Source organism: Polypterus senegalus, chromosome 3 (assembly GCF_016835505.1).
Source record: "Polypterus senegalus isolate Bchr_013 chromosome 3, ASM1683550v1, whole genome shotgun sequence".
Taxonomy (NCBI): Eukaryota; Metazoa; Chordata; class Cladistia; order Polypteriformes; family Polypteridae; genus Polypterus; species Polypterus senegalus.
Genome location: NC_053156.1, coordinates 227,441,811 through 227,469,525, shown reverse-complemented (window position 1 = coordinate 227,469,525; position 27,715 = coordinate 227,441,811). Strand labels below are relative to the sequence as shown.

Here is a 27,715-nt window from a genome sequence, read left to right as displayed (position 1 = left end):
AAGAAGAAAAGTGGAGTACCATTAGAAAACATTAATGAGCATGGGCAGAACATGAAATTAAGCTTGACCCTATCAGCTGACACTTAACTGACTGACTGGAAACTCTACAGTGGTTTTGTTTGAGCCAGGTTGGGTGTACTCTGTGATGGACAGATGTCTAGCCTAGCCTAGGTTTAGTTTGGTTTCTGCCTTTCAATGATCCTTCTAGGCCAGGTTCCTTACGCATGAAACCATACATTATATTAAGTTGGTTGAGAAACTAATTAAATTGAACAAAAAAGGATGAGGCTTTATTTCTGAAAACCTACACGTTCATTTTCTCTGTCTGTCATAAAAATCCAAGGCACAAACAAATCCTAAACATGACAGCATTCAATCAGAGAGCAACGTGTACTCTTACTCAAATTAGGCCTTATATAGGTGATACAATTTGAAGGGTAAATAAAGGTAAAGTGGAAAGATACAGAATTACTATATTCTGGAATGACCTAAAGCTACCTTTATTTTGCAGATTAAAATAGACTGCCCTGTAAAGTTCACAGCACGACCTGCTATCTGCAAGACATTACAACAGTAAATGCTTTAGTAGGACAGAAAGTGAAGGTAACAGACAATCTTCTCAGACAAAAAAAAAAAAAAAATCACCATTTCAATATAAGCAACATCACAGAAAAGGCAGCTGCTATAGCACACATTACAATGGCACAGGTGGCAGCCACTGTACAGTAAAGAACAAACAGGTAAGCAAAACTCAAAGTGCCCCCCCCAAGACAACACACAAAAAGGCTAACTGATTTTTATCATAGTAGTTTCCCGAGCCAAAAGAGAAAACACACCTATTGGGCGCCAAGGTAAACCAATATTGATCATTATCTGTCACGTTATTTTTGTCCTCACTAGATACACTTTTCTTTCTTCAGTAGACAATTTGCAAAGAAATCAATTTTTTAATAAACAAAGACAAATTAAAAATGGCAAAAAAGAAAAAAAAATACAAGACTACTTCATTCTTATTTTCAGTGTTAATTTAATCATACAAATGTTCATTTATACATAAAGGAAGAAAAAACTTTCATTCATTGTTTTTTTTTAATATTTTTTTTAAATGTGCTATCACAGAATTCTACCCAGTCTTTTACAATTCATCCAACATGCCAGTCTACCAGCGTGCACTCACCCCAAAACAAAGAAAACAGGCAATAAACCAAGCTCACACGCTTACAAAAAATAATAATAATTAAAACAAAATAAAAGAAGGACAGTGTATGCTTTTGGGAATGAAGAGGGCTGTGTAAAGTTCAGATATACAAGACCAAACTGGGTCTACATCAAGTTATTATTGCCAGTGCGACTAGTGATAAGGGCCAGGGAAAGAAAAGACCCTGTAACAGTTTAATACATCATTATATTGTGCCACATGTGTCAAGCGTCAATGTTTTCTAGCTCTTGGCCACCTCAGAATAATAAACCATATTAAATTATGACTCGCTCCTACATGCTAGAGAAAAGATTATCTCATGAACATCTGTAGAGAGAAGGAGAAAAGACAACTTAGGCTAAGGCATTTTTAGTACTATTAACATATGAATGTCCCCAAAGCTACATAGTCAGTGTCAGTTTTTATTTGATACAGCCACCCTAACACATGGCTACTGTGAGGCAGAAACAGAATACACTTTATTTATAAAAAAAAACTCTCACCTCACTCCCCCCAAATGACAGTGACAGTGTTCTCACATAATACAGATGGACTAATATTAAGAATGCTTCACTTCATTGATGGAAAAACAAAGCAAAGAGACTGGCAGTGATGGAAAAATAGTTAAATTATTTCAAAACTTAAAGAAAGTATGAAAACATATACAAAAATGCCTTCCTAAAACAAATCGGGAAGAAATATCCTGAACTTTCCTGTGCTGTGAGAAAACAACTGATGTATCAAGAGAAAGATTGTCAGCAAAAATGCAGTGCAGGTGATCATCAATTCACAGCTTCACAAATCATTTAGTGAGATAATCAGTGCATATCTGTACCAAAAATCTAAAGATTCTAAGCTTACTAACAAGGCACATTCAATATTCTATTAAAAATTAGAATAGCTTCCCAAATGATACAAGTCAGGAAGTGGCTTGCATCTTGGCTCTGGCTTTTAAATGGAATGAAACAACAGCCTGAATGAGCTGTAGCAAATCAAGTTATCATTGCCAAAGAATGAAATGGACCTCTTGACTTGCCCCTCTGGTAGCAGAGGCAAACAGATTATCTGGTAAAATGAGGCACAAAGAGATTTCAAGCATATCTTCCGAAAAGGGTGACAGTGAATAAAATCAATAACAACAAAAAAAAATTATTAGGATAGATATGGTGCAAACCTTTGAGTTATTTAGACATGGGCAGTGACACTGGTTATCTTTTTTTTTTATACTTAAATGCAGTGCCAAATTTCCCAAAATGTGCACTGAATGAGGCATTAAAGACACCTTCCAAAACTGTGAAAGGACTGTGTATTTGACCCAACACAGGAGCAGAATCAAAATATTATCACATACACTCACATAAAATGGGAATACGCACTTTTGTAGTAGATCTGCTGGTCTATGCAATTTCCAATGCTTTTCAGCATATCTTTGAGGGACTGTCAGTGATCTTCGTAGTTCACTGCATATCAAGATGACATAAAGATGAATTGCCCCTTCATGATTAGTGTCTTGGAGCTCAGCATTAACCCTTATTGAAAATTAACACTAAATGGCTGTATTGTAATGAACAATATGCATTATTTCTGCCCAACTGCACCCTCTTAATACTACATCTCTGAAGGCATCAAAAATACAATGCAGCACTGATCATGCGATGCAAAGTCCACGCATGATTAATGAGCAGCTTCATAACTGTGGAAAGGATACTTTATTGGAAAAATAAAATATATCTGTAATTTAACAATTTTGGCTTTAAAATTACAGGGAGGGATATAAAGAATGTGGCTAAAACATATACACTGTCCAAGAAACAAGAATATAGAAAATACAAAACAAGACAGCAACATCTACTCAAAATCTACAGTCTCTCATTAGGCAAAATAATTTTGTAAATGGCTTTTCTTTGTTTATCATTCACTCTGTCTCACTCACTCATTCACTCTCAACTGTGACAGGAACATTTCATAAAAAAGGACCCCAAAACAAACAATACACACAACAGCTTTGTGAATTCAGTTTCCTCTTTTAAACAAATCATAGCACTCCTTTAATTTAGCATTCACACATGCATACATGGGATTTGCTGTAGTTACCAGAATCAAAATGGGGAATGAAAAAAGAGAGTAAGGAACAAAAAAAACAACAACAAATTGCCCTGTTTGTTGTTTTTCTTCTTCTTCCTCTTTATTTCTTATCACTGCTGATTGCCACAGGAAGTGGAAAGAAAAGGAAGGGGCAGGTCTTCCAAGCATCAGTTTCAACTATAACAAGCCCCACCCTTAGATAGTCCAGTTCCACCTCACTTGGCAGGCTTTGTCTTCATGTCTGCCCTCCCCCCTCAGTTTTATTTGTTTATTTATTTTTTAGAGAATTACCCGTGTTTTAAGACTGTCCAAAAGGATAGGGGCCATGAATACCCTAAAACAAAAGAAGAAAATCACTCATTAGTTCACATGCTTAAAGTACCAAGAAAACATAAATCACAGTCAAAACATAAAACGTTTATCTATGTAACACTTCCAGACAAGTATGTTTTTCATTCACGTCCTACAGAGTAGGAAAGCAGTAATAATAATAATAATAATAAATTTTATTTATATAGCGCCTTTCCCATGCTCAAGGCACTTACAGAATATAAGAAAGAATGGCAGGTATACAGTATATAGCATTGTACAAACCACAAATAAATAAAGAAGATAACGACAGTGAATTCAGAGAAAAAAAGAATTAAAAAAAAAGCCTAACAGACAACATAATTGATGGTCTAGCACACACATACAGGTTACATGAGCATCTTGACAGAGAGGTAAACTGAGAGAAGGGTAATAAAGTCAGGTAGAGCTAAAAGCCTTCCTGAACAGATGAGTTTTGAGTTGTTTTTTAAAAGAATTCATGGAGTCAACTGATCTAATTAATTTCAGTAGGTCATTCCAGAGTCTGGGCGCTATACAGCTGAAGGCCCTATCACCTATGGAGTGTAGATTAGTGTGGGGCACAACAAGATTACCAGAATCAAAGGACCTTAGTGGGTGGGCGGGCAGGCACATAGTGATGGAGGAGGTCACTGATGTAGTTTGGCGCGAGGTTATTTAAGGCTTTGTAGGTTATTAGTAGGATTTTATATTCGATTCTCTAAGACATAGGGAGCCAGTGAAGACGGAGCAGGATGGGTGTGATGTGCTCGCTGCTGCGGATTCGAGTGAGGACTCTTGCAGCTGAGTTTTGAATAAGCTGGAGCTGTGATATAAGATTACAAGGGGCACCTGCCAACAGCGAGTTACAATAATCGATGCGGGATGTGATAAAAGTATGGACAAGTTTCTCAGCATTAGAAAAGGAGAGGAAGGAGCGAACTTGTGATATGTTACGGAGGTGAAAGTAAGAAAGTTTCTTAATGTGACTTATGTGGGCGGAATAAGAAAGGGAGGAATCAAAAATGACACCAAGATTCTTTGCAGTAGAGGCAGGTCTGATGAGATCACCGTCAAGATGGACTAGGAAAGAGCTCATGTTATTGAGTTACATTTTAGTCCCAATTTGCAGGAGTTCAGTTTTGTTGCAATTTAATTTTAAAGAGTTCTGCTCCATCCAGGTTTTAATTTCACTAAGGAAGGTTGTGAGCTGAGAAAGCGCTGATGAAGTTCCACTTTTAACATTGAAGTAGAGTTGAGTATCATCTGCATAAAAATGATAACCCAGTCCATAGCTACAGATAATATGGCCAAGGGGAAGCATATAAATACAGAAGAGAAGTGGGCCGAGGACAGAGCCCTGATGAACTCCTTATGTGACTGGCGCCGAATTGGATCTGCTGTTGCCAAGACTAACAAACTCTTGCCTATCAGTCAGATAGGACTTGAACCACTGGAGGGCAGTGCCAGAGATGCCCAGCATGCTCTCCATTCTGGACAGTAGAATGTCATGTTTGACAGTGTCAAAAGCTGCACTGAGTTCTAACAGAATTAATATGCTGGTTTGTCCAGAGTCTGCTGCCATAAGCAAATCATTTGTTACCCGCAGCAGAGCAGTTTCACAGCTGTGCCACACCCTGAAACCAGATTGAAAGGGTTCCATCAAGTTATTAGTGGTTAAGTAATTGGTGATCTGGGAGGCTACAACACGCTCAAGAACTCTTGACAGAACTTTTCAGTAGACTGAAAGCATGTCTTTAAGAAATTCCTCTCCCTCAATTCAGAGTCTAAGTCATCAACATGGATAACTTTAAGGACTTTACGTAAATGCAACAGACTATACTTTCAAAGATTATACTAAAATGTTTCAATATGATGAAGTAACAGAATGAAAATGTAGTAGACCGTACATTCATTAAATTATGGTGATATTTTGACTTAACAAATGCTACCTTGTCATCAGTGATTAAAAATTACTTGATCAAAATTGTACTTTATTTTATAAATTTTATTTAGCGTCTCACCCTTATGACTTTGAATTTCTGAAATACAAATTCAGATTTTTTTGTACAAGATGTTACACCACTTTGGTACATATTGAACATGGACTGTCAACACAGAATCCATGCTATTTATTTATATAATACAATTTATGACAGCACGTTCAGCACTAGTTACTTGGAAGTGCATTTGTATGTTCAGTGGGGTTTTGCACATGCCTGGGCTCCAGGACAGGTAAAAAGAGTACTGCTGAATTTGAAATGTTTGTTTTTAGAATAGTAAATATATGAACAAATAAGATAAGTAATGTTTAGCACTCAATGCTTTTTCCATATAAAGGTGCGATTTCCTGTAAAATTTAACACGTTAAAATATTTTTTCTTTTATTCAAATGCGAAATCTTCAAAGCATATAGAAGTATGTTTATATTGATGGTTGAAATTGATATTAAAAAAGCTAAAGTAAAATTCATATTATATTTCAATCATTTGCCTGTAAAAAGAATAAATAGCATTTTGAGTGTTGACACACAAAGTGCTTCATAATTTGGCACTGGTGAATAGTGCTGACTTGACTTCTCTCTCTGTTATAGCGCTATAGGCCCTTACACACAGTTGTTTGATGTCTGTTACGGCACAAGTTTTATTCGTGTCAGAGCTCTCATTCCAGCAACAGTGTGTTAAGGTTGAAGCAAATAATGGTACTATAGCAGACACACATCAGCATATAACATGAACACTTTCTTTAAATGTAAAAATCAAATACTTGACATTATTTTGTTTCAAAATTTTGGTGCTACTGATCAAATCTGGAAGTGCCAGCAGACATGAGACCAGTAAGTGGGGTGAGCAGTTTGGTAAAGATGGCATTTTCGTGCAATTTTTACGAAAATAATATATTATAGGTCTTACACAGATTATCAAATATTCTCCTTAAGAATATTCTTGTGAAGTGCAAAATTCATGGTTCCTTTAATAATGACCAAGTCACCTACATTCTCAGGCAACCTAAAACATCACACTGCCACTCCCATGTTGTATTGTTGATACTGTATGATGTTCTTATTTGCAAATGCTGTTATTAGCTTTACAGCAGACATAGCGAGACTGGTGTCATCCATGGTTCTACTTTGACTAGTTTGTCCATACAATATTCTTTAGAGATCACCTGGGGGTTTCTTTTCAAATGTGTCAAAAGAATGGGTGTAACTGTTAGCAGAAGATTCTGCCTTCCTACTCTTCCATGAATCTCATTTTTGTTCAAACTTTTTTTCTTGTACCGGAGGCTAAAGTCTGTGAAGGGTGCTATATAAATAAACTACTACTACAACTAGAGGCCTGCACTGCTTTACAAATACTTCGGGGATGCATTGTGACTTTTTAAATGAATCTCTTTCCCCTTCAGGTAATTCTAGCAGGTCAGCTAAACTTTCCTGGGAAGATTCATTAATATTCCAAATATTCTCCATTTAGAGGTAATGAATTTCACTGTGGTTTTGAGCCCCAAAGCCTTAGAAATGGCTTTGCCACCTACTGATTGCTAAGTTTCCACAACTTTTCCTCATCTCTTCTGGAATTTCTTTAGATTGAGGTATAATATTGTTCATGGTAAGCATCAGTACTGCATATGGTGAGATTCAACACATAATTATCAATTTACTATGTTTATCCACTTGAGTGAATACCTAAGGGGCAATCACACTATATCATAGGCAATATAAGTGTTAAATAGCTTTATTATTTAAATAAAGTAGCAACTACAAAATGGTGTTACATGTTTACTCTTGTTCCCTTTATCTAATCTTACATTTTGTTTAAAGATCTGAAGTAATTAATTGTGACAAATACAAATATACAAAAATAGATGATATCCGGCATAAATTGAACAATACAAGATAGAACAAGTAAAAGCAAGATGATTTAATTAACTGAGCTGCAGAATGATCAATAGCTTTCACAATTCTTTATATTTAGTGATTTGCATCCTGTCCAAAGCTGTTTTTGCCATGGAACCAAAACTTCTGGGAAAAGCAATGTCCCCCACCTACACCCCACAAACCTGAATAGGGCTAAGTGGGTTAAGAATGTTATCTTCCACAATACAGATACAAGGCCAGGAATTGCCAGTGATGCTACATCACAGTATGTTATTTATTATCTCAAAATTGGGGAAAATTGTTTCTTACAATTTCAAGAGATTTCACTGAGTGATTATGGAAATTAAATGGTACCAGCTGTATTTATGGTAAACCCTACTCATCGTGTGATCAGAAACAATTCACTTCATCCACCAGTATTTCAGCTGCTGAAATAGATACTAGAAACATGCAAAAAAGATCAAAATGGCACTTGCTGAAATACTACAAAATCTATGCATGTATACAAGTCCGGTGATTGACTGGGCCATGCAAGCAGCTTTATTTTCTTTCTCTGAAACCAACAAGAGAGTTTCCTTGGCTGTGTGTTTGGGATCGTTATCTTGCTGAAATGTCCACCCTTGTTTCATCTTCAGCATTTTGGTAGATGGCAGCAGATTCTTTTCAAGAATGTCCCAGTACATTTCTCCATTCATCCTTCCATGATGTTCCCACCTCCAAACTTCACCCAAAAAACACCATACCAACAGTGATGTGCAGTGCCATTTCTCCTCCAAACATGGTGTGTGCAATGACATCCAAACAGTTCAATTTTGATCTCATCTGACCAGGCTATATTTTCCCAGTGTTTAATTGGCTTGCCCAAATGTTGTGCAGCAAACTTTAACTAGCTTCAACATGCTTTATCTTCAGCAGTGCAAAACTGCATGGTGAGCATGGATAGAGGACATGGCAATTGAGTGCATTACTTATTGTTTTCTTTGAAACAACCTGCTAATTCCAAGTCTTTCTGAAGCTCTCCTTGGCTCTTGGACAACTCTTCCTATTATTCTTTTCACTACTCTGTCAGAAATCTTGCGAGGAGCACCTGGTCGTGGCCGGGTCATGGTGAAATGACGTACTTTCCACTTCCAGATTATGGCCCAAATGGTGCTCGCTGGAACATTCAGAAGTTTAGAAATAACCACTGCCACCAGTATGTTTTGAAACAATAAGGTTGTGATGGTCTTTAGAGGACTCTTTGCTTTTAACCATCATGAGATGCTTCTTGTGACACCTTGGTAATGAGAAACCTTTTTATAGGCCATAAATTAGGACTAAACCAGATGTTACTAATTTGCATTGATAGGGGGAAGGATTGCTTTCTAAATACTGACGAGATTTCAGCTGGTTTCTTGGCTTTCCATGCCTTTTTGCACCTCCTGTTCATCATGTGTTCAATACTTTTTTCCCTGTGTCATTCCACTTTATTACACATAACATATGAATTTATTTATTTTGATTTCTTTGTATGTGTGGACTACTTGGTGAAAATGTCATGTCAATAGCCCTGTTAGAAATATATTTACTGAGAAAAAAGCTGACACATTCAATACTTATTTTCCCCGCTGTACATTTAAGAATGTAAAATACAAAACAGCAAACAAACAAAATATACTATAAAAGGATCTACCCTGATATCTATCTGTATCACAGTTCAATGTTATTTTAAATATTTCAAGAGATCTACTGAAGTGTTCAACAGAAACAAAAGAAAGATAAATATTGACTTTATTCATTTGTTTACTTGCAAGCTATATGTAAAGTATAGTAGAGCTGTGCTTGTAAATTACAGGTTTCTCTGTAAGATTCCTGATAATTCTACAGGGCCTGACCACAAAGAGCATCTCTGGACTTACACTCGCATAGTTCAATTTTAGAGCTATTTACTTTCACAGACTGAACATAACATTATCATCAAGCCCAGTGGAAGACGGTCTAAATATAAGTAGCTATATTGTACAGAACTGAGTAAAGTGTCTCATTAAGTGTGCAATTGTTTAATCAACTGAAACTGAAAACAAAGAAAAACAAACAATCTCAAGACCTGTCTCAAGAAAACAGAGGCAGACAGAAAACACCTTCTGTGCTTTAGAGGTCAAAAGTTTTAGAACACCCACACTCCAAGTTCAAGTCCAGCGAAAAACCTGAAATAGTACAACAGTAAATGGTTAAATGCCAATGGTTAAAAACTGATGAAAATGACTTTTTCAGGGAACATCTAATTGGTTAACAGCTTAGAGCTTCTGTGCATCAATGGAATTTAATTAAGCCTTGAATGTTGGTGCAGACAATTACGTGGATTACTTAAAAACCTTGTCTGTATAAAAGCAGTGTTTGAAAAAAACTGTTTTGTGACAGCCATTGAAGCATTTTGGACAACACTGCACAGCAAGAAAAAGTATATTGCTATCATAATGGTGAGATTAAAGCAATTAACAAAGCAAGACAGACAGATTATTATAACCATTAAAAGTTTAGCTCTTTGGAACTGGAGGAAACCAACAGGAGTAGAATTGCCAGACCAAAAGCTACAACAGAATCCAAACAAAGTTTCTAAGAATTAACAGCTTAGCTAGGTGCCTCACAGCACAACTGATTGAAGCACAGCCGAACAATGGTCAAAATGAGCACTTGCAATTGTGAAGATTTCAAACTGTGCATTTGACAGGTCAAGTGGTAGTAAGAAGGCCTTTGCAAAAATGGTCAAAGTTTTAGAACACACACATTTTTCCAGTTATTAAAATTTACAATTTAATGTCTCAATGTACTCAAATTGAAGTACAGAAAGTGAGACTGGTTTACTTAGACTACCATTAAGCTGTACTTGAAGCTGTTGTCCTGTGATATGAATATGAAAATATTTTTTCAAAAAACATTTGTTTTGCATCAAAACTGCAATTATCAATGTTCACAACAAATTACATTATAAACATGCAAATATATAACCACAGAACTAAAGTTATTAACCCACATGGCAAGGTATCAGGTTTTAGCATCTGATAAATTAAAACAAAACATTCCTCAACTTAAATCAACCTCAGTACTATCCTGAGAGATGATGAATGCGTTTTTAAATGTACAGATTTTTTTCATTCATGATTGAATGACAAATTACAAAACCATAAACCATATTGTATCCTGAATAAAGTAAACAGTAGACAGCAGAGTAAGGAAAGTGGGTGTAGGAAAGTGGGTGAGCCATCTTACAAGTGAGGCAGGAAATACCAATTATGTCAATTTTTGTTTTACTTTACTGTTATATAGGTAAAATTTCGTTACAATGAATATCTTGAAACGAAAATTTCATTACAACGAAGTATATTTATGGTCCCCGCAGCTTCCCCATATGACACAAGTCTATAGAAATCTTGTTAATACGAAGTACATTCAGCAGATACTTTCATTACAAGAAGTGCACAAACGACCTTGAAATGCCTGAATGAATCAGCTGCAGAGCAGTTAGTTCTGTGGCCGCAGCTCAGTTGTGCACAACAATCCCTAAACAGAAACACTGTAATTTTTTTTTCTTTCTTCGAACTTTCCTTGTACTGTTTTTTTTGCCTTTTTTGTTTCCTGTGGTTTTCAGTGATACCTTTTGCTTATTGCTCGTCAACATTTGAAAAACATCCATTGGAATTAAACTCATTGTTACCCTCCTATTGAAACAGAAGACACGAAAAAACGCTAACAGTTCATATTAGGAAAAAAAAACTCATTTTTTGCAGCTCTTGATTGCGCCAAAAAGAAAAAAAGACGTTGCCAGTGAATTCGGAATTTCGCCATTGACACTGTCAACTTTCTTGAAAGACAGAGCAAAAGAGAAGAAAAATCTCGGGTTATAAATGTATGTGAACTGCTGCATTTGAAGACGTCGAAAAAGCAGTTTTTATGTGGTTCAATGATGCTCGTTCAAGAAACGTTCCTATTAATGCAGCACTCAATCAAGAAAAAGTGAAATTTGTAAACTCTCTTGGGACCTCCCCCAACTAGAGAGCACACCAAAGAGTGTCCTGAAGTGTGATCTCCGTGTCTGTACGGGGCAACAGCAGCCTCACAGCAATGCTGCGTCTCACCGCCAAAGTAAACAGAAAAGATCTTGATAGGTGATGCAAGGTTTGGAGTACATTGTAAATGCAGATAACAGGATTACTCGGTCACTGACCTGGCCATGACCCTGACTGACTGCTGTGTCTGTGTATAGCAGAGTGGCAGATCACGCTACAATAGATAACTGTGCCGTTCCCGTTTCAAGCTGAATAAAGCTGGTTTTGCTAAAGTACTGAGACTAAGCCTCGTGTTTTGAGGTGCAAGACAGGGACATATAGAGCGAGCCTGATGTTTTATGATTTGCTTCTGTGGCGCTTCACTGCACCGCTGTGAGCCTGCTATTGCCCTGCCCCAGCAACGGACAAACAATCTTCTACAGACGCAATCGCGCTTCGGGATGCACTTCAGCGTGTCGTTCCCGTTGGGTGGGGAGTGAAGGGGGGATCCCTAAAAGTGCTCAGAAACCTCACAATATGAAGAAGAAGAAGAAAAGGATGATTCGGCTTCTGATTGATAACTGTGCCGCACACAACATGCTTCCACATTTAGATAATATTCGCATTGAATTCCTCCCACCCAATTGCACAGCAGTGCTTCAGCCATTGGATTTGGGCATCATTCACACCCTAAAAGTGTATTATGGCAAGGAAATGCTGAGAAAAATTCTCGTCAGCATAACTTGTAGGCTGGAGAAGATTAAAATGAACGCAAAAGATGCTATTGAAATGATTGCAAACATCTGGATACAAGTTAAAGAAAGCACTATAGTAACAAATACAGACGGGAGAGCTGATGTTTACTTTTGGTACTGAAACATCTCAAAATCCTGGTACCGTACCAGTTTTAAAATGTGTGTTTTTCAGAACATTATCAGTACTAATGCACCATGCAGCCCTTGAGTATCATATTTCAAAATGCAAACCTAGGCTTGTCAAATATTACCACTGTGGCCTTATGGCTTGCTATATTGATATATGGAAGAGAAAATGACCAAATAGCTATCAGTGTGATTTTGGTGCTGATCTAGTGCTATTCATTATTTTCTGCTAAATATCTATTGTAGCGATCGTTCCTTTTGCAAATTAATGACAATAATGTTGCATTTAACCACTGGCCTATAAGGCAGTGGTAGATCTATAATTATGACTGCTTCTAACTAGTACTCCAAACACATTCTATATCCAGATTGACAAATGGCTTAGCCAGGTTGGAGCCAACACATAACTTTCTTCATCAAAGTTTATTCCTTGTCTATTTAACAAAGGACTTAAAAGTAAATTTTGAGTGGAAAAAAAAAACAACAACACACGCATCTAACACATAATTTCAAGAGCGACATTTGGGGGTGGCAATTGGGGGCGACAGCCCCAGGCCCCGCTTTTGAGTTATTTTCAAGTTATATTCTCCAGTTATATTTTGATTAAGTCTGTGTGTTATCTTGCAAAACTTTAGCTGAAAACTGTAATGAGAAAATCTCTGTACGTTAACATTATTTTTATTAAATTTGAACGCAAGTTTATATAGTACGCACATAACCATAACAGCGTTTGATGTAATCGGCCCCGCATGGGGTTGGTCAGCCTTAAGTCGCCTCTGCATAATTTTAATAGGAAATGGGTGGCATTTAGCAATTAATGCTGGAATTTAGACAAAACTGACACTGAATTTGGTGTTAGATATTGTTAATACTATATAAAGCCAATGGCCTGTAATACATGCAACATTTATTTAAATATTAATTTCAATTATTTAATAATTTAGCATTTTATACAAAAAACACAGAACCATTAATTTAAATGGAAATATCTTAAGCATTCCCTACTCAAAAAAATGACCAAATGTTTACTCCAAACACGCAAAAACAGGACAGCTAAATAATAGTGGTGAAAACTTTCACTTGAATTTCACATTCTATCCTAATTGTAACTTCTCGGAAAGGTAGTTATTTAGCATAAGGAAGACAGAAGCTTCAAGGCCAGGTCGCTCTACTCACTAATCATGTTACTGAAGGATTGTGTTACTTGTTGATTAGTAAATGTGAATGGGAATTTCAGTTTACTCTGTATATAAACAATACTGACCTTAAGAACCTGTTAACCTATAAAAATCTAGACAATTAATATAGTAACAAGATTGTTGTCACTAACCTGTCATCTTTAATAGGGATTTTGAATTATACTACATAACATTTTTGCAGAAAGAATTAAGGAATGACTGAATGTTTCAGGTAATGACTCACAGTAAACTAACCACTGAATGAACAACAGAATTGTTTGCTAAATTAGTTTCCCCTTTAAGTTAGTTTTACTGAATGTTGCACAAATACATAATATACATCATCAAAAATACATGTAAATCTGTAAAATATTGTAGCAACCAGCTCCTCAGGTTTGAAAATGAAGAAACACAGAAGAATGAAGTAGGAATCAGAGAACAGTTTACTAGAACAAAAAAATAAAAAAGTATGTTTTACTGGAACAAAAAAAAAAAAAAGTATGCCTTTTAACTTGAACTATTTACAATTGCCCATAAATCTGTAATTGTTCTGGTCCTGAGAGATACCGTTAATCAATATCAAAAAAACAGAAGAACATCGACTTCATAAACCAATAACACCTTCCATCTTGAACCCTCTCCTTCGAGGCCATTCCCCAAAATAAACTCTGCCTCCATCCCCTCCGTTCTGGGTCCCACCCTCTTTCAGTGTCAATCATACCCCCACTGTCAGTCCTCCACGCTGTACTCCGCCCTCCCTCAATCGAGCCCAACAGTCACTCCCAAGGGCATTCAACCTGGCCAGGACTATACAATATATGAATAAATCTACGTTTTTAACTTTGATTAAATATGTTGTTGCCTCGAAAGGAACTCATTTTTACTTTACCTTTAAAGAAATCACTTCTTATTTTTGCCCTGTTTCTGTCTAAATGCTACTCAGATTTGATAAAAATTAAACAGAAAGGCCAAGCATTGAAATGCTTAATATGCCTATGTTTTCTGACCTTCACTGCACCATACATACCTGACTGTAAGTCACTACTGATAGGTTGTTTTGGAGACTGTTTGGTGTTATATTTACAGAGCTGTGAGACAGTCCATTTTGATCCTGCTGGATCTGATCTGATGATGACACCCACGGGCCTCCAGGATCTTTGAGACTGTTGTTATCTCCATCATGCTTGTTCTTCTGAGGAGAAGCGAAAGGGTTGAAGTTGCCCTCTACTTTGCGATGCGGCTGCGTACTAAATTCCGTCTCAAAAGAGGATAATTGTTGTGTTACTCCCAGAAGTCCTCCAACTTCAACGCTCAAAATTACCCAGATGACATCTAATGAGAAAGAGGAAAAGACTGTCATATTTTCAAAGTAATTATATGAATATAAATTAGTACCATTTCAGTATTACCAAGAATAATGGAGTACTGTCAGTTAAATAGTCAGAAATCAGACTTGGAAATTTATTTGACTTCTGGAGTAATTTAAGGTGATTTGTTTTGTCAAAACTATGAATGACAAGAGACAAGATTTGGGTTGTTCTTAGCCTGGTTTAAAGAAGCAAGATTGGGATGGGTGGGGGTTGGATGAAGAATGTGTAAGCAAAATTCATACATCTTATTCATGCCTATAACTGTAATAATAAGGGTGACATTTTGCAGAACAAAATATTTCTGACAAGGATTGACAGTGTGAAGTGTGGATTTCTGCTGAAATCTGCAGATAGGTGTTAATTTGCTTCTCTTGTTTTTGAAGATGAACATTAAATTTAGTAAGCTAGATGAGAACCTGTCTGAATCATATGCAAAAAAAGTTCTATTGTACTGTAGTTCTTTCAGATCACATATAGTATTTTTGTAGGAGACCAATTTAATCTCATAACAATAATACTCAATGAGTGGAGATCCTGAAACAAAAGGCATTCCCCTTTGTAGCTACTGAAATAGCAGAAAATGCAAGGAGTTTCATTACGGTGTTTAAGAAACTAAATAAAATAAAAATATGACTATAATTTAATATATTTCTTGATAAATTAGAAATGACAGTTTTACGCATTGACAAACCACAGAGGCTTATAATAATTCAAGATGGTGTAATTTCATTACAAAGCAGGAAAGCCACTGGTCCATGTGAATTTATCCAGCTGAACTTTACAGAAGGATGTTTGTTAAATTAGTCCTATTAATGATGGCTACAGTGTATTCATAAAGAATTCAAAACCCTTCACTTTTTAAAATTTTATGCTGCTGCCTTATGCTAAAACCATTGAAATTAATTTTTTCTCTCATCAAGCAACACTCAATACCCCAGAAAGACATTAATGAAAACAAGATTTTTGAATTTTTTGTACATTTACTTTTACTCAATGCTTCGTTGAAACACTTGGCAACAAATAGTTTGGAGTCTTCTTGAATATGACAACCTTTGCATGCCTGGTTATAAGGATTTTCTGCCATTGTCCTTTGCATATCGTGTGAGGCTGGATAGAAACTGTAGGTGGATAGCTATTTTAAGAACTTTCCAGAAATATTTAATAGGGTTAAAGTACAGGCTCTTGCAGGGCTACTTAAGGAGATTCACAGAGTTGTCATAAGTGAATCCTGCATTTTCTTTGCTTTGTGCTTAGAATTGTTGCCCTGTTGGATAGTGAAACTTCAGCCAGTCAAGAGGTCCAGAGCACATGGGAGCAGAATTTCATTAAGGATATCTCTATTCCATCCAGCTTTCCCTTAGCCCTGATTAGTTTCTCAGTTCCTTCTGCAGACAAAACAATGCACAACATTATGTTGCCACCACCTTGCTTCATCGTTGGAATGGTATTAAGCAGGTGATGAGTGGTGCCAAGATTTCTCCAGACATGACACTGAAAATTGAGGCCAAAGAATTCAATCCTACTTTATCAAACCAGACAAACTTGTTTCTTATAATCTGAAAGTCCCTTAGGTTCCTACCTGCAAGTTACAAGTGGGCTTTTATCTGTATATCACTTTGGAGAGGCTTCCATCTGAAGACTCTGCCATAATGCCCAGATCCATGAAGTGTTGCAGTGAAATTTCCCTCATCTTCATACATGCTATCTGATACTCAGCCAGAGTGACCATCACTTTCCTGGTTACTTCTCTTACCAAAGCTCTTCTACCCGATTGCTCAGTTTGGCTGGGCGGACAGTTTTAGGAAGAGTCGTGGTTGCTACAAACTTCTTTGATTAAGAACTATGAAGGCTACTATGCTCTTGGAAACCTTCAGTGTTGGCAGTTTTTATAGTTTTCCTCAGATCTGAAAAAATCTTTGTGCTGCACGTTTGACGGGGTGAATGGCAGCAAGAAAGCCATTCCTTAAAGGACAAAATAAGAAAGCGAGGCCTGTCTGGGCCATGAAATACCAACTGTGGACTACTGCAGACTGGAAGGAAGTTTTACGAACTGATGAATCAAAATTTGAAATCTTCGGTTCATCAGGCAGGGTGTTTGTACCCCATAAGGTTGGTGAAAGGATGGTTCCCTCAGTGTGTGACACCAACTTGACCAAACATGGAGGTGGAAGTGGAATGGTCTGGAATTCTTTTGCTGGAGGCAGAGCTGGTGATTTGCTGGTGACTGGCATTCTGAATCAAAAGGGTTATCACAGTTTAGCTGTTATATCAGCAAAAGGTGGCTACTTTGATAAATCAAAAATTTTATTAAACTTTTGTACACTTAATGATGGCTTTACTTATTTTTTGTTATTTACCATTGTTTATTTTTTCTATGCTTTGATTTCATGAAACATTAAGACATTAAGCTGTGTGCATTTCCATAAAAAATGAAAAAACTGAGGAGTTCTAAAACTTTTGACCGATAGTGTATGTCTTTGGTAATGGTTGGAAATGAAATTATAAGAGAATGAATGGAATAAAACTATCCCTCAGTGTTGGAAATATGGCTTTCTTCTCTACTTATCCAAAAATATCATTGCCAATTGTGCTTAGTCTACTAAATCAATTTCACAATACTTCTGGTTCAAAGTTAACTGGAATAAAAGCATTCTATAAACAATTTAGGTGTATAGGATTCACCATTACAAGAAAGAATTTCAAAATCAAATTTTTGCAACATGCAAAATGTAAAGAACTTTTTAAATCTATTTGTGCAACATGCTGGAAAGCATTAAACAAGGTGTTAACAGGTAGGCAACTCTTCATCTTTCTCTAGCTTGAAGAACAGTCATTCTAAAAATAGATGTTCTTCCAAAATTTCTTCCCCAAGCCCCCCCCGCCCACCCAGGAATATTGCCATACACACTAACAAATCCATTTTTTTTTGTTTTTTAATGAATTTTATTGTAATCATTCCATACAAAATCAATCAATTTTTACAAAAAGTAGGATTGAGAACAAGTCGACCCCCACCCCTGAGTGAGAGAGCATGGCTAATGGGGTAAAACTTAAGACTTGTAAACATACCTAAATTGATAAGTTTGATAAGCAATAGAGATGAATGGAGAAGAAAAAGAAATGCAGAAATAATTGCTTTCTTGTGGTTTAAAAGCTTATTCTTAAATAATATTGATTAGATCCTGCCATGATTTGAAAAAAAATCTGTACAGATCCTCTGAGTATTTGATTTTTTCCAATTTCAGATAGTATAAAACATTGATTTCCCACTGACTTAAAAGTGGAGATTTAGGATTCTTCCAGTTTAGCAAAATAAGTCTGCGTGCCAAAAGTGTAGTGAATGCAATCAGTTTGTTTGTCCTTCTCCACTTTAAGCCCATCTGGAAGAACTCCAAACACAGCTGTTAATGGGTTAGGAGGGATTGTGACACCAAGACTGTCTGAAAGGTAATTACAAATTTTTGTCCAGAATGGTGTTAATTAGGTGCAAGACCAAAAAATGTGACCCAGTGAGGCTGGGACTTGATTGCAGCATTCGCAGGTTGGATCCTGCCCTGGAAACATTTTGGAAAGTGTTAGGCGAGACAGATGTGCTCGATATATAATTCTGAGTTGAATAATTGTATGCTTTGCGCATATGAAGCTTGAGTGAATTCTCTGCAATGCTATTTTCCCCTCTTTTTCTGATATATTGATTAAGAGATTTTTTTCCCAGTGTTCTCTTGGATCTCTGAAAGGGAGGGACTGTAAAATAATTTTATATATTGCAGAGATGGTGTCAAAGTCCTTGAAATTGGGCAATATTTATTCCAGCATGGACGAGGGTGCAAGATGAGGAAAATCAGGCAGGTTCTGTTTAACAAAGTTCCTAATTTGAAGATAGTGAAAGAAATGTGTAGCTGGAATGTTAAATTTGGAATGTAATTGTTCATGGGATGCAAAGATGTTGTCTATATAAAGATCTCAAAGCAAGTTAATCCCAAATTTTTGTCAGATATAAAACTGCATATGTTTGCAAAGGTTGAAAGAGGTGGTTCTCTTGCAGAGGTGCCACAGATAAAAGCTTCTCCATCTTAAAATGCTTTCTACATTGGTTCCATATTCTGAGTGAGTGAAGCACAATTGGGTTATTAGTGTATTGCCAATAACTTGCATTTATTGGGGCACAAAGCAGGGAATACAAAGAAGTACTGCAGGATTTTACTTCTATTACAGACCAGGTCTGTGTAAGTGTCCAGATTTTTATAGCTTGTATGTTTGCTGCCCAGTAATAAAACTGAAAGTTAGGTAGAGCCATGCCACCTTCTGCCTGGTCATTGTAGGGTCGCTCTTTAGATACGTGGTTGTTTTGAGTTCCAAATAAATGAGGTTATTGTTGAATCTAATTGCTTAAACAATTATTTATTGATGTATATTGGAATGTTTTGAAATAAAAAAAAGCTTAGGAAGAACATTCATCTTAACAATGTTAATTCTTCCAGCTAGAGTGAGATGAAGGGTTGACCACCTATGCAAGTCTTGCTTAATTTGTTCTATGCAGACAGCAAAATTTTGTTGATAAAGAGCTTTATGTTTACTTGTGATGTTTACCCCTAGGTATTTAAACTGTTCAGCAATGATAAAAGGTAGGGTGTCTAATCTAATATTATATGCTTGAGAATTCACTGGAAAGAGTACACTTTTATTCAGATTAATTCTGGGACCAGAGATCTTTTAAATTCTATAAGTGCTGTTAAGACTGCAGGCATAGAATTTTGTGGGTCTGATATATACAGTACCATATCATCTGCATATTGAGAAATTTTCTGTTCCAATCCTTCTCTGCTAATCCCCTTTATCTGATCAGCATTTTGACAGTGAACCGCCAGTGGTTCAACGGCGATTGCAAATAGCAGCGGTGACAAGGGGCATCCCTGTTTGGTACTTCGTTCTAGTTTAAAGTATTTTTTATATATACAGTAATCCCTCCTCGATCGCGGGGGTTGCGTTCCAGACCCCCTCGCGATAGGTTAAAATCCGCGAAGTAGAAACCATATGTTTGTATGGTTATTTTTATATATTTTAAGCCCTTATAAACTCTCCCACCTTGTTAACATTATTAGAGCCCTCTAGACATGAAATAACACCCTTTAGTGAAACGTTTAAACTGTGCTCCATTACAACACAGAGATGACACAATTAAAAGAAAGCAAAACATATCATCTTCAAAGGAGCGCCGTCATAAAGGAGCGCCGTCAGGAGCAGAGAATGTCAGAGAGCGCTCGCAAAGAAAAGCAAACAATCAAAAAATCAATACGTGCTTTTAAGTATACAGAAGCACCGCAATAAAGCGGCATTTTGTAGAGGAGCGTCCGTGTCCTCTGTGCAAACAGCCCCTCTGTGCACACACCGTCAGGCAGAGAGAGTGAGAAAGATAGAGAGAAGCAAACAAGCACCACGTGGGAAGCATATCTTATAGCATTGAGGAGTTTTAGTTAATATGTAATACATGCTCTGATTGGGTAGGTTCTAAGCCAACCGCCAATAGCATCCCTTGTATGAAATCAACTGGGCAATCAAACTGAGGAAGCGTGTAGCATAAATTAAAAGACCCATTGTCCACAGAAAGCGGCGAACCAGCGAAAAATCTGTGATATATATTTAGATGTGCTTACATTTAAAATCCGCGATAGAGTGAAGCCGCGAAAGTCGAAGCGCGATATAGCGAGGGATTATTGTATAACTCATTGGCCTAATTGTATGGTAGGCACATAGGCCACATGTTAAAAGGATGACAGTCCAGAGATCAGAAGCATAGAATGGAATGTCATGACACTGCCACACTTACAACTTTACTGGATCACAAATATTCAAAAAAAAAACTTGAGGTAATCAATGGAAGCAGACATGAACATGCATAGTTGGCGTTAGACAAGAATGTCTTATATCTCTTTGAAGGCTGAGCCTCTGTTCTCTGTAGTTCAATTGCAGGAAAATTATATATTTCAGCCCTTCTTAACTTGCACAGTATTTATCACGTTTATTAAATATCTGGGCCTATATTAGTGATATGTTTATATCCTTTGATTATATCTGTCTGAAATATGGAACTTCTTGAATACATTTCTTTATTTGCTTTAAAATACAGAACCTTATTAAGAGGAGCCTGCACAGCTTTTCTAATCTTCAATCACAAACAAGTTTAAGTATATTTGAGATAGTAAAGATAAAAAAGTATCAGCAGTGTTTCCATACTTGATCAATTAAAGTCATGTTGTGTACTACTGGATGTTCACATGCTATACTGGGTTAGGGCTTTTTTGAGTGATATTTAAAACCAGCGGCAGAGCTAAAATCAGGGCTCTCTGGATGTACACAAGGATGACAAGAACCTTTTTCATCAGGCACAATTCTGCGTGTAATAAAATGATCAAGTGTCCACATGCCGTAATCACCAAGGGAAGAGGAAATGATTGCATGTCCAAGGGCTGAAATTACCAAGGAGAATGTCCTCACACATTAGTTCTAAGGCATGATCATCTGTCAACGTGCCAAAACCACAAAGGTGGACCCCAAAATCCAAAGCTGGATGAAACAATCAAGTGTCTATACACCAACATAACCAGAAAGGAAAATAATGAAATGATAAAAGAGTGTCTGCACATGAAGACAAAAAGTGGAAATTGACACAATGCATTAAACAACCAGGTATTTGCTCACTGCACTGCAAGCTTGCACCTTGCTAGGTCATCATGTTTCGGAATGGTCCAAAATTAAGCCCATTATGGGGGAAAAAATATTTGCTTAACTGACACATAGTATTAGATTTACCATAATTCCTAATCCTCTAATGGTAATGTTTGGACTAACATGAGATGGGATTAGAGTATTGAGAAACTCATGGTGATCTCTTATGCTAAACTTTTTAGTGCTGCAATTAATTTTGCTTAACTAGAAGAATCACAATAAACCCTTTATAACTGTTTTTCTACGAAAAAAAATCAAATTTTCTTTGTGTGGAACAATGGAGATTTTTCTTCAGAACTGAGCAAAACTGTTTTAAGTCTGTTGGGATCCTGGTTAATTTTCTGTTGAATTGTTGGTGTTTTAATTAATATAGGAAACTATAATATAACGGGCTTTATTTATGGTTTTAAATGGCTCTCTATCCTGTTAAGGAAGGGGTGTCAAGTGATGACTATGATTAATGTATCTTAACTCTTTCCTTGATATGTCACAATTGTTTACATTTATGACTGGTCTGTTTTTCCCCATGTAGTGGTGTGTTTGATCACTTATAAAACACATTTGATAAATAACATTTAAAGAAATGAAGACAAAAACACTAAGAAACAAGAATCATGAAAAGCAATTAATTCCTGTATAGTCAAAATATAAACCTTAACTAAAAGCCTGATGTTAAATAAATAGTATACATTTATGAACGAATTAAAAAAAAAAATTGTATGCTTACTTAAATGTGTCTATGACAAGCATTCATTTAATTCCTTGCAAAGAAAACATGTAGTTACAGATGTCACTATAAGTTGAAAATAATTAAAATGTTTAAAGTGTGTCACCTAGTAATCAAAACCTGAATTACTTGCACAAACCTATCAAGTTTATTTTGGTAGCTTATCAAGAGTAATTATATCCATTGATAAACTGAACCATTAATAATCACTAGTACTTTAATGTGTTAAAAGCCATACTGTATTTGTAAATAAAAATAACACATTATGAAAAACAAAATCTACTGTTTTATGACAAGTATGAACTAAAAGTGAAATACCCTATATTAATCAATAAATGAATTACCATCTTAGTGTTAATACCAAGGTTATTATAGTTTTGCGTTTTTATATTAGTTTTTATTTCTACATTTTTCCTGACCTTACTTGGAAATTCAGTTTAGTTTTAGTTTTCCTTCATCAAGTATTTTTAGTTTAGTTTTATTTCACAAAAACATTTCTATTTTATTTTTATATATAGTAGGGGGCTTTGCTCACCCACCCCGGGGTTTGGTTTACCAGATATAGAATTTAAAGAGATTGTTAGTTTCATGGGAATTGTTACATATGCATTATTTTTCACTAAAAACCAATACTTTATTTCCGGCCCCAGGCGTGGTTACATAATTTTCGCGCATGACGTATAACACTGCTCGCGTTGTGAAGGGGCTGAATGCATGCTAAGGAGACACTGTCGGATCATCTGCTGTGTTTCTGCTGCTGGCGAGCTGCCTGTTCTGCTGGTCTCACTGCCCGATCATTTCAAAGCCTGTACAACAAATGTCCGTTTGCCACTTTGCATCTTTGTCACTCGCGTTGTTAAGGGGAGGCAAGGGTTAGATTGGCTAAACGCACGCTAAGGAGAAGCAGTCTGATCATCTGCACGCTTTTTGCTGCTGGCGAGCTGCGTGTTTTGCTTGTCTCTTGTTGTTGTTTTAAGAGCTGGGAGCACATAAAGTGTGTCTGCCAACAGCAATCCAACAACTGCTAGGTTAGATGTCCGTGGACCTGTTTTAAATGATGTCGCACTGCCTTGTCTCACGTGACGTTGTAAAAACAATTCTTGTCCTTTATCTCTGGCCCTGGGCGTGGTTAAATCTCTTTCTCAGGACGTATAATACTGCTCGCATTGTCAAGGGGGGCGGCTCAACGCATGCTAAGGAGGTACTGTCGGATCATCTGCTATCACGCTGCTATCAGTCTTCTGTGCTGTACTCTGACCTCCCTCAATACGGACCTAACATTCACTTAAAACAAAAAAGGCTTCGACCTGGCTGGGACGCTACAATACTTTAGAATTTTACTGTTTTCATTATTTTTTATTTATTTTTTTATTTATTTTTTTAACTTTCTCTGCATGTGTATCACGCCATCGTTTGATTGAGACTTTCGAATTCCACTGCTTTCATAATCTCTTATTTGCCTTTTCTCTCCAATGCTTTTGGGTCTCTTTTCTCCGCGCTGCTCTTTCTTCTTTGCTTAGTCGTTGACGTTTCATCTAGAACGTATTGTCCTTATACGCTTTATATGTGCTGAGAGCACTGGATCTGTGTGTGCTACGTGCCTTTACACGACTGAGTGCTCTTATTTGATATTGTTTGCGTCTCGCGGGTCTTTAAGTGTCTTCCGAGAAGATCACGTCTCGTCACCCTGCTTTTCCTTTCCAGGATTTTTTTTTTTTATAATGGAGAGATTAGTTTCAGTTTTAGTAATTATGGCATGGAGCGTCTACGGAGTTAGTTTTGTGTCACAATCAGACAGAACTGTACACTTAACAGATTTGGATATGGGTTTAATGTAATTGGAAGCTTACTACACTGCCTGGTTTACTATCTGGTTTTGTTTTTGTCTGATAAAAACAAGCATAATCAAAACTAGATATTGAATATGAACAATTTTACACAATTTTATAATTTTTAAAATAATTTCTCATGAAAATCACAGGGGCTTAGGAAGAACAGGGTTCTTAAACTTGAATCAGTGTGCAGACCCCACCTAGCGGTATTGAGGGAAACAAAGTACAACACGCATGTAGTGTCAAGGTTAGGGGTGGTGAGTTTTGAATAGCCCACCATAAGAACAATAAACCCATAATGAGCAGGGCAAGAGCAGGTAATAAGAGCATGGACAGGCACAAAACAGCAGATACAGCATCTGAGATTAAGAACAACATATACATTATCTAAACCTGTTTATCCAGAGTAGGATTGCAGGAAACCTGGAGCCTACCGCAGCAGGTTTGGATGCAAGGCAGGAAAAATCCCTGGCATGCAATATGTATGATAAGGCTGATGTTAAGAACAAAAAGAATATGATATTTCAACTATCTATTTTGAGAGAGAGAAAAAAAAAAACACTGAAAAAAGGGAGACAAATATTTTAAAATATAATTCTGCTAATGCATTACTTTCACAATGTCAGGTATTTTGAGTTGTGAATATGAATTTAAAAATATAAATAAATATGGAATAAATACAAAAATCCATTAGTATGTTTAGTTTTTCATCACTTGTCAGACTCTCTACCTTTGTTTGTTAAATGATGGTTTTAAAGCAAAAGTGATTGGTCAGCAACAATATGACCTACTCAGTCTCTCGATCAGTGCCATTTTATTTTCAAAATCTGGGAGTGGTCTCCCCTCAACTTTCTTGTATGCTCAGATATGGGGATGGATATTTGAGGAGTAAACCGCAAGAGAATGATTATATTTTTATATTATGTACATTAAGGAACCATCAGCAACAAATCAAATAAATAATATATTGGACAATTATTATAAAAGTTGAATAAATCGGACTCTGCAGCTGTATAAATAATTTTTTTTTTTTAAAAATCGAGTATGTATTCAGGTAAAGTACCACTTCCGGGTGATGGATTTGGCCCAAAAGTTAAAACAGATCTATAATTGTGGTGTAACAACCACATGCCGAATTTCATCCATCTATCTAGTTGCGTTTTTGAGTTATCGTGTTTATACATACACAGACACACACACGATTCCAAAAAACAGTATTGTTGGACACTGGTTAGTCTATAATGTCAAGATTCATCAAAATATCAAGGTCAAATTTTTTCATGATTACTATACTTTCTCTATACTTCGTATATGAGAAAGTAAAAACGATTTCTCTTGTGCGAAGTGGCAGGTGAACTGCTATTAACAAAAAGCAGACATCTGAGAAATAAACTGAAACGTTACTCATTTGTGATTTTTCTGTCCATATGATAAACGTTTTGTTGACCAGCACATTCTGATTTCAGCCGTTTGAATTACATCTTGATATACAACAAGCACAAAGAAAAGCGGCATGCAAATTGCTTTCTATTTCTCACGCTTTACGCACTTGCACTCCACTTGCTCTGTCACCTCAAATACTGAGTGAACAGCCACCCTCCGTCACCAGCCGCTGTTCATTGGATGAATATATGTGGGTGGCTCATGGTGGTTGACTTTCTGTTTTAAAGTTAAAACTTTCAAGGTTTAAAGACTAACAGCAAGAATATTCATTCAAAAATGAATACTAAACATATTTTAGTAAATTATTATTTTATTTCAGTTAGTCTTTCCAGCTACTTTATTAGTTTCGTTTAATTTTAGTTTTTCATTTCAGTTTTGTTAATTATTTTATTTCAGTTTACAAAAATATTTTTTTTAATAATAGTTTCAGTTTTGATTTTAGTTTTTATTAACTATAATAACCTTGATTAATACATCAGAATAAGGAGAAAATGCTAAATACTAAAAGTGAAAAAACTATTCAAACAAAACCATGTATATCATTAAAAACATATTTTGCATGCAACACAGAAATGTTGAATTTGCACATCAATATTTACTTAATTTCAATTACCAAAAAAACTTTTTTATTCCTCAAGATATTGTCAAGTTACCAGTACCGGAGATATTAACTCACACACACCCCTATCTATCTACTACATATACAATGCCATGAAAAAATATTGGCCCCTTCCTGAAATCCTCTATTTTTTGCTAATTGATGCTAATCTCCAACAAATTTAGCATCATACAAAAGACAACCTGATTAAACACAATGCAGTTTCTAAATGGTCACTTGATTTATTGAAGAAAGACAGTTCAGCAATATGTATCTCACCCATGTCAGAAAGTAATTGCCCTAGAAACTTGATACTTGGCCGTGCCACCTTTAGCAGTAAAAAAAAAATAGTAATCATACACTTCCAGTAACAGGAGATCAGTCTTTGGCATTGCTGCAGAGAACTTTTAGCCCACTCTTCTCTACATAAATGTCTAAAATTTAGCCAAATTGAAGGAGTTTTGATACAGTGTTCCAATTACGTTTTTTTTGTCCAATATCAATTGCCGATGTCAAGTTACAGGAACAGGTTTTGTTTGCATCCCCCATCCCCAGTGTACCAACTGGACATCCTTAATTCTTGAGGTATAATTATAAATTCAGCACACCCCCAAAATTTGTGGAGTTACATTCATAGAGCACCCGTGAATTGTGAAAAACCGCAAATTATGGATGTGGTTAAAAAAATGCCTATTTTTATAGTTTAAACCCTAAATATGCCCACAAAACACTTTCATTTCATTTTAACCTCTTTTTAATACATTATCAAAAAAAAAAAAAAAAAAGAATGTAAAGGTAAACCTGTGTACTGTACAGTACTGTACTGATATGTCACCTGCAGTCCTAGAATGTAAAATACAGATGTTACCGCTAATATGTACTGTAATTCATGCATGGGCATTTTCATTGCCAGAAGCCTTACAAGGTGCAGGGCATTTCGGTGGCATCTTGGGGCTTTAGCCCTTAAACTGCCACATACTTGGGGGTTAATGCATCCCCGGACACCAAATGCTTTTTTGCTACACGTTTTAAGTAAATGTCACAATTCACAAAGAAAAAGTGAAATTTTAATGGAACACTTTTTTTTTTCATGCAAAGAGCATCACAATTACTGCAACACGGATCATTTTACACACCACTAATGAACTGTAAAAACTATTTTAAAAACTACTGGAACAATATGTACAAGGTGCAACTGACACCATTGATGAAATTCAGTAAATCACCAAGCCAACTGCACTTGAACTGGCTGCACACAAGAACACAGAGGTACACTGTGTGTACAATTATTAGGCAAGTGAGTATTTTGACCATATCATCATTTTTAATGCGTATATTCCAACTCCAAGCTGTATTAACTTGAATGCTTATTGGATTTAAGCACGTCAGGTGATGTGTATTTGTGTAATGAGGGAGGGTGTGGCCTAAGGAGATCAACACCCTATATC

At 36.3% G+C, this 27,715-nt stretch overlaps 1 protein-coding gene across 1 annotated transcript in view; it reads right to left on the bottom strand.

Annotated features, from left to right (window-relative positions):
- Nucleotides 1-1,007: 1,007 nt before the first annotated feature.
- Nucleotides 1,008-27,715, bottom strand: part of ilrun (inflammation and lipid regulator with UBA-like and NBR1-like domains) — an 82,298-nt gene continuing 55,590 nt past the window's right edge. The window contains exons 4-5 of the mRNA XM_039748684.1: nt 14,599-14,903; nt 1,008-3,617 (exon numbers count right to left, since the gene is read on the bottom strand). Coding sequence (XP_039604618.1) covers nt 3,582-3,617; nt 14,599-14,903 — 341 coding nt within the window. The 3' untranslated portion in view covers nt 1,008-3,581. The remainder of the gene's footprint in view (nt 3,618-14,598; nt 14,904-27,715) is intronic.